The 17,122-nt window shown below is 41.0% G+C and overlaps 1 protein-coding gene across 1 annotated transcript in view; it reads right to left on the reverse strand.

The window, feature by feature from the left end:
• The window catches only part of LOC126425240 (uncharacterized), a 128,490-nt gene that overhangs the window by 94,472 nt on the left and 16,896 nt on the right, over nt 1–17,122 (reverse strand). The window contains exon 2 of the mRNA XM_050088201.1: nt 12,592–12,703. Coding sequence (XP_049944158.1) covers nt 12,592–12,703 — 112 coding nt within the window. The remainder of the gene's footprint in view (nt 1–12,591; nt 12,704–17,122) is intronic.

Below are 17,122 nucleotides of genomic sequence, written 5' to 3' on the forward strand. Positions count from 1 at the left end.
ACATCTACACTCTGCAAACCATTGTGAAGTTCATGGCAGAGGGTAAATTTCATTGCACCAGTTATTAAGGTTTCTTCTTGTTCCAGCCATGTATGGAGAGTAGGAAGAATGATTGATTGAATGCCTGTGTGTGTGTGCTGTAATTATTCTCCTCTTGTCCTCACAATCCCTGTGTGGGCAATACTTAAGAGCTTGTAATGTAGTCCTAGAGTCATCATTTAGAGCCAGTTCTTGAAACTTCATTAGCAGACTTTCTCGGAATAGTTTACATCTATCTTCAAAAGTCTGCCAGTTCAGTTTCTTCATCTCTACAATGCTCTTCCACGGGTCAAACAAACCTGTGACCATTTGTACTGCTACATACAGTCAGTATCCCCTGATAATCGTATTTAGTACAGGTCCCACACCTTTGAGCAGTATTCTAAAATGGGTGCATGAGTGATTTGTAAGCAATATCCCTTATATGCTGATTGCACTTCCCCAGTATTCTACCATTAATCCGAAGTCTACCGCCTGCTTTACCCACAACTGAGCCTATATCAGTACAGAATGTGATAGGGATTCCATTGAAGCTTTGTTCAATTTTAAAGATTTCAGCTGACCTAACACCACTGACACTAACACTTATTTGCCTCATCTTTTCAGTGGTACAAGGATTAAACTGGGGCAATTCTCCCAGGTTTTCCTTTCTAAAGAAACATTTTAAATGAAAGACAAGCATTTCAGCTTTTGTTCTGCTTCCCTCAATTTTAATTCCTGTCTCATTCGCTATGGATGGACACTAACTATGGTGTCTTTATATATGACCAGAATTTTTTTGGGTTTTGTGAAAGATTATATGACAATATTCTGCTATGACAGTCACTGACAGTTTCATGTGTTGCTCTCTTGACAGCCAAGCACATTTCATTCAACATCTCTTTATCTACATCAATAGTACACATTTTTTTTACACCTATTTTGCAGAAATCTCTGTTTCTTTGCAGTGACTGTATCATGGAAGGTTCCTCCCATTATGAACTGCTCTGCTGAGTACACATCTACACAGTGCATGGTCAACCATTCTTTTAAACTTGAGCCACAGTTCATCAACAAGCTCCTGCCCTGTGCTGAAAGTTTTAAGTTCCTCACTTCAAATTTTTTACCTAGTTTACTGAACATGTATCCCTTCTGCTTATCCAGACACCCCGTATTTGCATAGCATGTATCTGATGTTGGACATGGGTACCAGGCTAATATTTGCATAGCCAGATTTGTGAAACTGCCCAAAAACCACATCCAGACTGGCCAGCTCTCCAGCACTCACCATTAATTTGCCTACAATCCAGGGCTGGTTAGCGCTCTTGGCTATCTAGACAGGTTATCTAGAATGTGGACATTGTAAAGAAATAGTGAAAATGATATTAAAGTACAAAATTTATTCTGTAATTTTGTTTACATTTTTAGGACTATCAATTATGTTACTAAGTAAATCCACATATGAAAAGTATATTGACTAAAGTGCAACATGTTAGGTGTCCAGAGTTGTGGGGGGATTTGTATGTTAGATGGAGTATTGGAAAAAACCTAAATCATTCTCTCTCCTCATGTTAGCCTGGTGTGTAGCATTATCATCAACACTTGAGCAATTATGTATAAAATGTGCAAGTGGAGCAAAACATCAGAAATTCAAGGTGTGACCAAAAGGTAACAGGAGCTTTTGTTTTTCTCCAAAAATCTGCATTTGTTGATCAAAGTAAAATTGTCCCCTTCAAAGTAATCCCCCCCAACCCCAGATATAAGGCACTTGTGCCAGCACTCTTTCCAATCTTGGAAGCACTTCTGGAACTCACTTTCCGTTATGATGAACAGCTCCTCCAGTGATTCTGTTTTTATCTCATCAATGGTGACAAAATGATGCCCTTTCATGGTTCTCTTCAGCCTTGGGAATAGAAAGAAGTAGCAGGGTCCCATGTCCGTCTCAAAATTTAGCACGGACTTCAATGCGAGATGTTCACAATACTTTTCACAATGAAACTTTGTCTTGAAAGCTGGCAGAAAATCTAAAGAGATTCTGGTCGTATGTAATGTATGCTAGTGGCAAGACACAATCAATGCCTTCTCTGCGTGATCACAATGGAAATACTATTGACGACAGTGTCGCTAAAGCAGAGTTATTAAACATAACCTCCTGAAATTCCTTTACCAAAGAAGACGAAGTAAATATTCCAGACTTCAAATCAAGAACAGTTGCCATCATGAGTAACTCAGAAGTAGATATCCTCAGAGTAGTGAAGCAACTTACATCACTCAATAAAAGCAATTCTTCCAGTCCAGACTGTACACCAATTAGGTTCCTTTCAGAGTATGCTGTTACAATAGCTCCATACTTAACAATCCTACACGACCGCTCACTAGACGAAGGATCTGTGCCCAAAGACTGGAAAGTAGCACAAGTCGCACCAATATTCAAAAAAGGTAGCAGGCATAATGCACTAAATTAAAGGCCCATATCATTAACAACAATATGCAGCAGGATTTTGGAACATATGTTGTGTTCGAACATTATGAACTACCTCGAGGAGAATGGTCTACTGACATACAGTCAACACAGATTTAGAAAACATAATTCTAGTGAAACACAACTGGCTCGTTACTCATACAAAGTGCTAAGCGCTACTGAAAAGGGATTTCAAATTGATTCCATATTTCTAGATTTCCAGAATGCTTTTGACACTCTCCCACACAAGTGGCTTGTAGTGAAACTGCATGCTTATGGAATATCGTCTCTGTTATGTGACTGGATTTGTGATTTCTTGCCAGAGAGGTCATAGTTCGCAGTGACTGTTGGAAAGTCATTGAGTAAATCACAAGCAATTTCTGGTGTTCCACAATGTTGCGTTATAGGCCCTCTGCTGTTCCTTATCTATATAAATGATTTAGGAGACAATCTGAGCAGCTGTCATAGGTTGTTTGCATATGATGCTGCCATTTCTTGTTTAGTAAAAGTCATCAGAAGATGAAAACAAATTGCAAAACGATTTAGAAAAGATATCTTTACAGTTCAAAAACTGGCAATTAAACCTAAATAATGAAAAGAGTGAGGTCATCCACATGAGTGCTAAAAGGAATCCGGTAAACTTCGGCTACACGATAAATCAGTCAAATCTAAAGGCCATAAGCTCAACTATATATCCAGGAATTACAATTACAAACAACTTAAATTGGAAAGAACACACAGAAAATGCTGTGGGAAAGGCAAACCAAAGACTGTGTTTTATTGGCAGAGCACTTAGAAAATGTAACAAGTCTACTAAAGACTACCAGCACTATGTATGTCAGTCCTCTTTTGGAGTACTGCAACATGGTCTGGGTTCCTTATCAGTTAGCATTAATGGAGTACATCAAGAAAGTTCAATGAAGAAATAGGGGAGAGAGGGTCACGGACGTGATAAAGGATTTCGGGTGGACATCATTAAAATAAAGGCGTTTTTTGTTGCAGCAGAATCTTCTCATGAAATTTCAATCATCAACTTTCTCCTCGGAATGAAAAACTATTTTGTGACATTGTCCTACATAGGGAGAAACAATCATCATAATAAATTAAGGGAAGTCAGAACTTGCATTGAAAGATATAGGAGTTCATTTTTTCCACACACTGTTCAAAATTGGAATAATGGAGAATTATTGTGAAGATGCTTCGATGAACCCTCTGCCAGGCACTTCAGTGTGATTTGCAGAGTATCCATGTAGATGTAGGTGGTGGAGGCAACATAATGGTTTTATCTTTTGCCAAAAAATAATGAACAAACATTGAAATGTGAGCGGAGCTTTACCATGATGCAATTTCCACAAGTGGTTTGTCACAATTCTGGCCAATTTCTTTCGACTGCTTCATGAAAGCGCTCCATAGCTCTCAGGTATTATTCCTTATTGACCATATGACCATACGGCAAAAACTCATAATGCACTATCCCTTTGTAATCGAAGAAAATAGTGAAAAGAAACTTCACATGTGATAGAACTTGTCAAAATCTTGAATCTTCAGGCAGTTTCCATAGGGACGATTGGGTCTTGGTTTCGACATCATACCCGTATACCCATGTTTCATCAGTTCTGGAGCATTGTCAGCTACATCCAGCAATTCCTGAGCGATCTCCAAGCAATGTTGTTTTCAGTCAAAATTCAACAATTTCATAACAAACATTGCTGCTACATGTTTCATGCCAAAACATCTCAAAAACTGCCTGGCATGAGACAAAGGGTATGTTGACATCAACAACAACCTCTCTGATGGTGAGTCAGCCATTTTCCAGAACCATTTTCTTTACTTCTTCCACATTGTCATCAATAACCGATGTGCTCGGGCGTCCAGGGCGGTCATCTTCAACATGTGCTTGACCCACTTTGAAATTTTTACACTGCCCATGAACTCTTGTCTTACCCATAGTAGATTTGGCAACATATTGAATGCAGTGCTATACTCTATTCCCTTTCTCTCACAAAATTTAATGAAAACTCTTTGATCCATCTTTTTCAAAAGTAAAAATTCTCCAAGCACTTGAAAATGCGTATAACATTTTCTACTGTCAACAATAAATTAAATATCCAAAATAGCTGAAAATGTAAACATACACCAGGAAGAAGTGTACCAATAAGGTACAAAACAAAAATTGAAAATCAGATATAGCAAAAGCAAAAGATATTTTTCCCTTGAAACTCATGGCAATTTTCAGAGTTATTTCACTTCTTCCGAAAAATTCATTATGCAAAGATTCAGCAAAGGTGGTGTTCCGAAACTGGAGGAATAAAGAATGCATTTCAGACTTCATGGCCATCACACTTAAGAATTTGTATCCCAGAATTTTCTTGAGTAAAATCATATTTGTGATACTGAACTCATTCCAGTTGTGACTGCACATACAAGTCAGCCAAGAATTCATGGAAAGATCAAACTGCCCATTCTGTTTTACATTTTCCGTGGTTCTCCTAAATCATTTCAGGCAAATGCTGGCATAGTCCCTTCAGCAAGACTATGTCCAACTACCTGCCCTATCTTCGTACAAATATCCTTATATATTCTATGTGTATGTATATTTGAGCTATTTACACACAGGTTAGGTTAGGTTAGTGTTGTTTAACGTCCCATCGACATTGAGGTCATTAGAGACGGAGCGCAAGCTCGGGTTAGGGAAGGATGGGGAACGAAATTGGCCGTGCCCTTTCAAAGGAACCATCCCGGCATTTAACTGAAACAATTTCGGGAAATCACGGAAAACCTAAATCAGGATGGCTGGAGACGGGATTGAACCGTCGTCCTCCCGAATGCGAGTCCAGTGTGCTAACATTTACACACATCAAAAAACATTTTGCATCACCTCGGTATCGAGAGTTCCGGAACCTGTACAGAAAATTGGAATAAAGATCAACATAAACATCATTTCCGCCCTTTTTATTGCTCATGAAAACCACAAATTGCATTTTGTACCACCATACAGCGATACCTTCAGAGGTGGTAGTCCAGATTGCTGTACACACCGGTACCTCTAATAACCAGTAGCACATCCTCTTGCACTGATATGTCTCTGTATTCATCGTGGCATACTATCCACAAGTTCGTCAAGGCACTGTTGATAAAGACTATCCCACTCCTCAACGGCGATTCGGCGTAGATACCTCAGAGTGGTTGGTGGATCCTGTTGTCCATACACAGCCCTTTTCAATCTATCCCAGGCATGTTCGATAGGGTTCATATCTGACTTCCTTCAAGATAGCAACACTGCTCGACTAGGCTGGCCAGCATATTCTCCATTCACAAGATGTGCATGATAGGTGCAAGAATTGTCATCCACGAAGACAAATGCCTTGCCAATATGCTGCCGGTATGGTTGCACTATTGGTCAGAGGATGGCATTCGCATGTCATGCAGCCGTTATGACCCCTTCCATGACCACCAGCAGCATACGTCGGCCCTACATAATGCCACCCCAAAATAGCGGGGAACCTCCACCTTGCTGCACTCGCTGAACAGTGTGTCTAAGGCGTTCAGCCTGACTAGGTTGCCTCCAAACATGTCTCCAAAGATTGTCTGGTTGAAGGCATATGCGACACTCATTGGTGAAGAGAATGTGATGCCAATCCTGAGCGGTCCACTCAGCATGTTGTTGGGCCCATCTGTATTGCACTGCATGGTATTGTGGTTGCACAGACGGACCGTGCCATGGACGTTGGGAGTGAAGTTGCACATCATACAGCCTATTGTGAACAGTTTGAGTCATAACACGACCTGCGGCTTCACAAAAAGCATTATTCAACATGGTGGCGTTACTGTCAGGGTTCCTCCGAGCCATAAGCCATAGGTAGGGGTCATCCACTGCAGTAGCAGCCCTTGGGCAGCCTGAGCGAAGTATGTCATCGACAGTTCCTGTCTCTCTGTATCTCCTCCATGACTGAACAACATCGCTTTGGTTCACTCCAAGGCACCTGGACACTTCCCTTCCCGAGAGCACTTCCTGGCACAAAGTAACAATGTGGACATGATTGAACCACGGTATTGACCGTCTAGGCATGGTTGAACTACAGACAACACAAGCCGTGTAACTCCCTGGTGAAATGACTGGAACTGATTGGCTGTTGGACCCCCTCCATCTAATAGGTGCTGCACATGCATGCTTGTTTACATCTTTGGGTGGGTTTAGTGACATTTCTGAACAGCCGAAGGGACTGTGTCTGTGATACAGTATCCACAGTCAATGTCTATCTTCAGGAGTTCTGGTAATGGGGTGATGCAAAACTTTTTTTGATGTGTGTATTATAACTATACTATGATGACAAATCCAATACCATCATAATATAGTCCTTGGCTGGCTGCATGGATGGATAGTTGTTGTTGTTGTGGTCTTCAGTCCTGAGACTGGTTTGATGCAGCTCTCCATGCTACTCCATCCTGTGCAAGCTTCTTCATCTCCCAGTACCTACTGCAACCTACATCCTTCTGAATCTGCTTAGTGTATTCATCTCTTGGTCTCCCCCTACGATTTTTACCCTCCACGCTGCCCTCCAATACTAAATTGGTGATCCCTTGATGTCTCAGAACATGTCCTACCAACCAATCCCTTCTTCTGGTCAAGTTGTGCCACAAACTTCTCTTCTCCTCAATCCTATTCAATACTTCCTCATTAGTTATGTGATCTACCCATCTAATCTTCAGCATTCTTCTGTAGCACCACATTTCGAAAGCTTCTATTCTCTTCTTGTCCAAACTATTTACCGTCCATGTTTCACTTCCATACATGGCTACACTCCATACAAATACTTTCAGAAATGACTTCCTGACACTTAAATCTATACTCGATGTTAACAAATTTTTCTTCTTCAGAAACGCTTTCCTTGCCATTGCCAGCCTACATTTGATATCCTCTCTACTTCGACCATCATCAGTTATTTTGCTCCCCAAATAGCAAAACTCCTTTACTACTTTAAGTGTCTCATTTCCTAATCTAATACCCTCAACATCACCCGACTTAATTCGACTACATTCCATTATCCTCGTTTTGCTTTTGTTGATGTTCATCTTATATCCTCCCTTCAAGACACCATCCATTCCGTTCAACTGCTCTTCCAAGTCCTTTGCTGTCTCTGACAGAATTACAATGTCATCGGCGAACCTCAACATTTTTATTTCTTCTCCATGGATTTTAATACCTACTCTGAATTTTTCTTTTGTTTCCTTTACTGCTTGGTCAATATACAGATTGAATAACATCGGGGAGAGGCTATAACCCTGTCTTACTCCCTTCCCAACCACTGCTTCCCTTTCTTGTCCCTCGACTCTTATAACTGCCATCTGGTTTCTGTACAAATTGTAAATAGCCTTTCGCTCCCTGTATTTTACCCCTGCCACCTTTAGAATTTGAAAGAGAGTATTCCAGTCAACATTGTCAAAAGCTTTCTCTAAGTCTACAAATGCTAGAAACGTAGGTTTGCCTTTCCTTAATCTTTCTTCTAAGATAAGTCGTAAGGTCAGTATTGCCTCACGTGTTCCTGTATTTCTACGGAATCCAAACTGATCTTCCCCAAGGTCGGCTTCTACAAGTTTTTCCATTCGTCTGTAAAGAATTCGTGTTAGTATTTTGCAGCTGTGACTTATTAAACTGATTGTTCGGTAATTTTCACATCTGTCAACACCTGCTTTCTTTGGGATTGGAATTATTATATTCTTCTTGAAGTCTGAAGGTATTTCGCCTGTTTCATACATCTTGCTCACCAGATGGTAGAGTTTTGTCAGGACTGGCTCTCCCAAGGCCGTCAGTAGTTCCAATGGAATGTTGTCTAATCCGGGGGCCTTGTTTCGACTCAGGTCTTTCAGTGCTCTGTCAAACTCTTCACGCAGTATCGTATCTCCCATTTCATCTTCATCTACATCCTCTTCCATTTCCATAATATTGTCCTCAAGTGCATCGCCCTTGTATAGACCCTCTATATACTCCTTCCACCTTCCACCTTTCTGCTTTTTCTTCTTTGCTTAGAACTGGGTTTCCATCTGAGCTCTTGATGTTCATACAAGTGGTTCTCTTATCTCCAAAGATCTCTTTAATTTTCCTGTAGGCAGTATCTATCTTACCCCTAGTGAGATAAGCCTCTACATCCTTACATTTGTCCTCTAGCCATCGCTGCTTAGCCATTTTGCACTTCCTGTTGATCTCATTTTTGAGACGTTTGTACTCCTTTTTGCCTGCTTCATTTACTGCATTTTTATATTTTCTCCTTTCATCAATTAAATTCAATATTTCTTCTGTTACCCAAGGATTTCTACTAGCCCTCGTCTTTTTACCTACTTGATCCTCTGCTGCCTTCGCTACTTCATCCCTCAAAGCTACCCATTCTTCTTCTACTGTATTTCTTTCCCTCATTCCTGTCAATTGTTCCCTTATGCTCTCCCTGAAACTCTGTACAACCTCTGGTTCTTTCAGTTTATCCAGGTCCCATCTCCTTAAATTCCCATCTTTTTGCAGTTTCTTCAGTTTTAATCTACAGGTCATAACCAATAGATTGTGGTCAGAGTCCACATCTACCCCTGGAAATGTCTTACAATTTAAAACCTGGTTCCTAAATCTCTGTCTTACCATTATATAATCTATCTGATACCTTTTAGTATCTCCAGGGTTCTTCCATGTATACAACCTTCTGTCATGATTCTTAAACCAAGTGTTAGCTATGATTAAGTTGTGCTCTGTGCAAAATTCTACCAGGTGGCTTCCTCTTTCATTTCTTAGCCCCAATCCATATTCACCTACTACGTTTCCTTCTCTCCCTTTTCCTACACTCGAATTCCAGTCACCCATGACTATTAAATTTTCGTCTCCCTTCACTATCTGAATAAATTCTTTTAATTCATCATACATTTCTTCAATTTCTTCGTCATCTGCAGAGCTAGTTGGCATACAAACTTGTACTACTGTAGTAGGCATGGGCTTCGTGTCTATCTTGGCCACAATAATGCGTTCACTATGCTGTTTGTAGTAGCTTACCCGCATTCCTATTTTCCTATTCATTATTAAACCTACTCCTGCATTACCCCTATTTGACTTTGTGTTTATAACCCTGTAGTCACCTGACCAGAAGTCTTGTTCCTCCTGCCACCGAACTTCACTAATTCCCACTATATCTAACTTTAACCTATCCATTTCCCTTTTTAAATTTTCTAACCTACCTGCCCGATTAAGGGATCTGACATTCCACGCTCCGATCCGTAGAACGCCAGTTTTCTTTCTCCTGATAATGACATCCTCTTGAGTAGTCCCCGCCCGGAGATCCGAATGGGGGACTATTATACCTCCGGAATATTTTACCCAAGAGGACGCCATCATCATTTAATCATACAGTAAAAGCTGCATGCCCTCGGGAAAAATTACGGCCGTAGTTTCCCCTTGCTTTCAGCCGTTCGCAGTACCAGCACAGCAAGGCCGTTTTGGTTATTGTTACAAGGCCAGATCAGTCAATCATCCAGACTGTTCCCCCTGCAACTACTGAAAAGGCTGCTGCCCCTCTTCAGGAACCACACGTTTGTCTGGCCTCTCAACAGATACCCCTCCGTTGTGGTTGTACCTACGGTACAGCTATCTGTATCGCTGAGGCACGCAAGCCTCCACACCAACGGCAAGGTCCATGGTTCATGGGGGGGGATAGATGGATGAATAAATGAATGAATAACTAAATATAAATTTTTTTACATAAAATCACATAATTCTTTGACATTACAGTATCTCGAAAAGGGCCTTACCAAAGACCATCAGAGAATAAAGAATAGTTCACAAATATAGAGGAGTGAAAAGTGGAAACAGTTTTCAAGGAGCCACACTAACAAAGAAGGAAAATTAGGGTTAATGTCCTGTCAATGACAAGAGAACACTTTCAAAATACATCATAACTGCACTGAGTGATTTACAGAAACATGGGAAGCCTAAATCTGGATGACTGATGGGGATTTGACCCTTGTTGAACCAAAATCAGACTTGATACAGATTGCCTAGGCTAGTGTTCATATATAAGCTTGTGATCTTCGGTTTATGTACCTGAATGATCAGACTGATGAACTCCATGAACAAGCTGATTAAATTGGACTCCAAGTCTTGATTAGAGAGAAAAAATTAATATAACTATACAAAATATACAGCAATATTAAGGATTCATTGATAAAAATGAAACTGGTGTAGGATGATAATCAGTGAGCCAGTCCTTCAAATACCTAAAAAGAGTGGCTGACAATGACTGGAGGTTTTGAAAGCATCAGAAACAAACATCTTAATGTAAAAGATGCAAAGAGAGAACTTGAGAAGCTCAAACAAACAACTGAAAAAAAAGAAAGAAAAATGTAGGTCAGGAAAAACAATGAGGTGCATAACGCTGTGGGAAACATACATTACAGTGTTATTAAGATAATTTGCAACTTTTGACAGTTTGGCAAGGATCCAATGGACTGGAGCAGTGTTGCCAACATGTGCTGAGTAGAAGTCACAGAAGTTACTGATGCTTTATAGCACATGCTACTGTTGACTGATGCGGCAGCAACAAAGTTAACTACACCTACCTAACTGTTGGTGGAGTCTCATCACTGGTAATACTGGAGCAATGTTGTTAGCCCTCTTCCACCCATCTGAACATCAAAAGTGAAAAGTTATTTTGATCACACTACTCCAAGGCAGTTAAACTTACTTCCTTCGGCCACACGTCCCATAAGAATAATAACACAAGGACCCTAACAGGACTCTGAAAGCTCAATGGCAAAACAATACACATAAAGAAATGGTTGAAGATTTAATGATGAATTGGGTAATGAAACTAGGTGCACTGTATATGAACATACTTAAACAGAAGACCAATGACTGCAGAGTACCAAAAATGCTGTTTGTGTCCACTAAAAATTAGCCATAGGCTGAGGAAGGAAAAAAAACTTCCACCCAGAATATTAAAGGCCTGTGAACAAGGAAATGATGGGAAAAAAGGACGATTGGGGACTGGCATAAACGTTGTACAAAGAGGTTCTGATCTGATAAAACAGAGAGGATGAGTTTACTACAGGACTGAGAAGAAAAGTCTCCCTGGATTCTGGACCAAGGAGGACAGCATGCATTTTTTACTGCGTTTGTTCTTGCTACATCTCGCGGCACTATCCTGGTTAGTTAGACGCATGTTCCATGGATCATGATATTAGCCTCTCACTATGATATGGAACAAGTCAGTTTTATGATCATAGTACACCCTCTTAGCAGAAAACAAGGCAACATACTGACCATTTACATGATATCTTAAGTTTTTCTCTTTTTTAACATACATACAGTGATTTACACTAAACTATGTTCAGTGTCTCTCTATCCCTCTCTTGAAAAAAAAAAAAAAAAAAAAAACACACACACACAAGGGTATTATTGTATTACAACACATTCAGAAATTCTTCTACTGAGTAGCAGCGTTGTCAAGAGGATATGATTTCAATTTGTGTTTGAAGTTAACTATATTATCCATTGAATTCTTAAATTCTTATCTCTCTGAGTATTTGGTCAAAGACCTTTATGACTGAACACCTCATCCTTTCTGTGTCACATCCAACAAAAAAGAGTGTTACTTTTTCCAACAAACAAAGAAAAATATTTTGTGCTCTTACTTGAGTTTCTCTGGTACGTTTGTCAGTTTTATGATCATAGTACACCCTCTTAGCAGAAAACAAGGCAACATACTGACCATTTACATGATATCTTAAGTTTTTCTCTTTTTTAACATACATACAGTGATTTACACTAAACTATGTTCAGTGTCTCTCTATCCCTCTCTTGAAAAAAAAAAAAAAAAAAAAAAACACACACACACAAGGGTATTATTGTATTACAACACATTCAGAAATTCTTCTACTGAGTAGCAGCGTTGTCAAGAGGATATGATTTCAATTTGTGTTTGAAGTTAACTATATTATCCATTGAATTCTTAAATTCTTATCTCTCTGAGTATTTGGTCAAAGACCTTTATGACTGAACACCTCATCCTTTCTGTGTCACATCCAACAAAAAAGAGTGTTACTTTTTCCAACAAACAAAGAAAAATATTTTGTGCTCTTACTTGAGTTTCTCTGGTACGTTTGTTTGTTGAAGCAGCTGCTTCAACAGAGTGCCTCAATCTTGTTTTGTCACACACACGCATTCTGTATGTGGAAACACTTGAACAGCTACAGCTAGAACAAACACAAGAGGAAAAGATGAAAATGTGGAAAAAGGAAACTTTTAACATAACTTAGTTTCGCATTTATACTAGGCAGTGTCAAGGAATTAGCTTACAGTGCACTTTTAACAATTTTCTCCATACTGTCATTTGACCACAAGACAGACTCCCATATGGATGACACAGAAATAGACATAACTGTTGTTGAGAAACAACTGAAACATTTGAAAACAAATAAATCATCAGGTCCAAATGGAATCCCAGTTTGATTTTACAAAGATTACTCTACAGCACTGGCCCCTTACCTAGTTTGCACTTATCGTTAATCTCTTGCCCAGCACAAAGTCCCAAGTGACTGGAAAAAAGTGCAGGTGACTCCAGTATATATGAAAAGTAAAAAAATGGACCCACAAAATTACAGATCAATATCCCTAACTTCTGTCTGCTGCAGAATCCTTGAACATATTCTCAGTTCGAATATAATAAACTTTCTTGAGACTAAGGTACTTATGTTCACAAATCAGCATGGATTTAGAAAGCATTGCTCGTGTGAAACTCAGCTTGCCCGTTTCTCACATGATATACTAAGAACCACTGATGAAGGGCAACAGGTAGATTCCATATTTCTAGATTTCTGGAAAGGAATTGACCGGGTGAAAATTGCAGGCTCTTAACAAAGGAACGGGCATATGGAATAAGTTCATAGATATGTCAATGGCCCACAGAATTTTTAAATAATAGAACCCGGTATGTTGTCACTGACAGCGAGTGTTCATTAGAGACAAGGATATTGTCAGGAGCGCCCCAGGGAAGTGTGATAGAACCACTGTTGTCCTCTATATACATAAACAATTTGGTGGACAGGGTGGGCAGCAATCTGCAGTTGTTTGCTGACGATGCAGTGGTGTACGGTAAGGTTTTAAAGTTGAGTGTCTGTAGGAAGATACAAGGTGGTTTAGACAAAATTTCCAGTTTGTGTGTTGAATGGCAGATAGCTCTAAATGCGGAAAAATGTAAGTTAATGCAGATGAGTAGGAAGAACAAACCTATAATGTTTGGATACAGTATTACTAGTTCCCTGCCTCACAGTCAAATTGTTACAATATCTGGGCGTAACATTGCAAAGCACTATGAGGTGGAATGAGCACGTGAAAAGTGTGGTAGGGAAGAATGGTTCACCTGTAAAGGAGACCTTATATAGAACACCAGTGCAACCTATTCTTGAGTACTGTTTAAGTATTTGGGATCTGTCCCAGGTCAGATTGAAGGAACGCATCGAGGCAATTCAGAGGTGGGCTGCTAGATTTGTTCAAATGGCTCCGAGCACTATGGGACTTAACATCTATGGTCATCAGTCCCTTAGAACTTAGAACTACTTAAACCTAACTAACCTAAGGACAGCACACAACACCCAGTCATCACGAGACAGAGAAAATCCCTGACTCCGCCGGGAATCGAACCCGGGAACCCGGGCGTGGGAAGCGAGAACGCTACCGCACGACCACGAGCTGCGGACGCTAGATTTGTTACCAGTAGGTTTGAACAATATGTAAGTGTTACGGAGCTGTTTCGGGAACTCAAATGGGAATCCATGGAGGAAAGGCAATGTTCTTTTTTGAGAAACACTATTGAGAAAATTCAGAGAACCAGCATTCGAAGCTGGTTGCCAAACGATTCTACTGCAGCCCACATACATTGTGCTTAAGGACAACAAAGATAAGATACAAGACATTAGGGCTCATATGACAGTCTTTCCCTCACTCTGTTTTGAGTGGAGCAGGAGGAGAAATGACAAGTAGTGATACAGGGTACCCTCCGCCACGCAGAGTACAGTAGCTTGCATAGTATCTATGTAGATGTAAATGTAGATACTGTTTTTTCTAGTGACAATGACTTTAATTACTCAAGTTAACTGATTCAAAGGCTGAGTTTATGTAATGAAATGGATTGTCTGCTGGTCCTGCTGTTAATGTACCCTTCACGGAGTTGCAGAAGAAATGCCTTTGGAAAGCACTGATACTATTGTGGAGCTAAGGGTTTTTGGAGGAAAGGTCCATGATTGTGTTTTGTGTCTCTTTAGATGAGAGGGGGCTTTTGAGGGTGGGGCAGTCCCACAGAAGTATCAGTTCTTTCCAAAGGCCTTACCTTTGCCTCACTCCCAAATTCAGTCATGCTGGACTTGTTAACAACCTTTGCTCAGTTCCTACAGTGAAAACACTTTTTCGCCATCAACCCTATCAATCAGACTCAACCAAAGACCAATGTGGAACCCAGCCTGACCCAGTTCACTTCTCCATCCAACTGTGCCCCCCCCCTCCCTCCGCCCCTGCCCTCAAATTACCCCCTGATAACTTTACAGAATTTCTTAACCTCGAACCTTGTGTCGCCATCATTCCCCAGACCCCTCAAGACCCAAGCTCACCTTACAGTCACACAAAAAACTACAATTCACCACCTAAAAACAGATCCCAACATTATAATACTACCTGCTGACAAAAGGCTCCACCACTGTTGTTTGAATCGCAAGGATTACCTGGCAGAAGAACTTCATCAGTTGTCAGATTTGTTCGCCTACAAAACCTGCCATAGTGACCCCATTCTGAAAATCCAGCAGGATCTCCAGTCTGTCCTCAAATCCATAGGCTGGTCCCAGAACCTCTCCCTAGGGTCTACATCTCTTCTCAACCCTACCACTTCCCATACTTCTACCTTCTACATGCTTCCTCAAGTCCATAAACCCAACCGCCCAGAACACTGCAATGTGGCCAATTACTGTGCCCCTCCTGAAAGACATAGACCGACACTCCAACCTCTTACCTGTAACCTACTCTCCTATATAAAAGATACCAATCATTTCCTCCACCAACTCTGTACAGTTTATGTTCCTTTACCACACTGTGCCCTGCTTGTCACTACTGAAGCCTCCTCCCTTTACACTAACATCTCTAATGCCCATGGCCTTGCTGCTATTGAACGCTACCTTCCTCAATGCCCAACAGATTCCAAACCTACAATCTCATTCCTGGTCACCATGACCAACTATAACCTCACTCCCAATTACTTCTCCTTTGAAGGCATCACCTACAAACAAATCCGGGTACAGGAATGGGCACCCACGTGGCACTATCCTATGGCAACCTAATCATGGGGCATTTAGAAGACTCCTTCCTAACCGTACAGATTCCCAAACTTCTCACCTGGTTCAGATTCACTGATGACATCCTCGTGATCTGGATCGAGGGTAAGGACACCCTATCCACATTCCTCCAGAACCTCAACAGCTTCTCTCCCATTTGCTTCACCTAGCCCTTCCTCGATGTTGATCGCCACCTCCTACATCAGTACCTCTATCCATTTCAAACCTACCAATCACCAACAGTATCTCCACTTCTACCGCTGCCACCCAATCCATACAGCCTAGCCACCCACAGCTGTCGTGCCTGTAGTGGGCAGTGGCCCCTCTCGAAATAAACCATTGGTCTCACTGAGACCTTTACAAATTGTAATTATTCTCCCAACCTTGTACAAAAACAGATCTCCCATGCCTCAGCTCTACAGTCACCCACCACTTCCCAAAGCCCCACCGTTCAGCCGCAAAGGATCATTCCCCTTCTGACTCGGTACCACCTAGGACTGGAACAACTGAATCACATTCTCCACCAGGGTTTTGACTACCTCTCATTGTGCCCTGAAATTAGGAATGTCCTACCCACTACACTTCCCAACCCTCCCAAGTGGTCTTCCACCACCTACCGAACCTACACAATATCCTCATCCATCCCTACACAACCCATGCCTCCAACCCCTTGCCATACCTGTAGTAGACCTAGATGCAAGACCCGTCCCATGTCTCCTCCCACCACCATCTCCTCCATACTGGCCACAAACATCACCTACCATCAAAGGCAGGGTTACCTGTGAAACCAAACATGTGATCTACAACCGAAGCTGCAAGCACTGTGCTGCATTCTACGAGGGCATGACAACTGAAAAACTGTCTGCCTACACAAGTGGCCACTGAAAAACTGTAGCCAAGAAACAGCTGTACCACCCAGTTGCTGAGCACGCTGCCCAACACCTCCAGTACCTCCTCATTAGTTACATGATCAGCCCATCTAATATTCAGGATTCTTTTGTAGCACCACTTTTCAAAAGCTTCTATTCTCTTCTTGTCTAAACTGTTCATCATGCATGTTTCACTTGCTAACACTTAAGTCTGTATTCGAAGTGAACAAATTTCTCTTCCTCAGAAATGCTTTTCCTGCCATTGCAAGTCTAAATTTTATATCCTCTCTACTTTGGCATCATCTGTTATTTTGCTGCCCAAATAGCAATACCTATCTACTGCTGTAAGTGTTGTTTCCTTATCTAATTCCCATAGTATCACCTGATTTAATTCCACAACATCCCATTATCCTTGTCTTGTTTTTGT

Source organism: Schistocerca serialis, chromosome 10 (assembly GCF_023864345.2).
Source record: "Schistocerca serialis cubense isolate TAMUIC-IGC-003099 chromosome 10, iqSchSeri2.2, whole genome shotgun sequence".
Taxonomy (NCBI): domain Eukaryota; kingdom Metazoa; phylum Arthropoda; class Insecta; order Orthoptera; family Acrididae; genus Schistocerca; species Schistocerca serialis.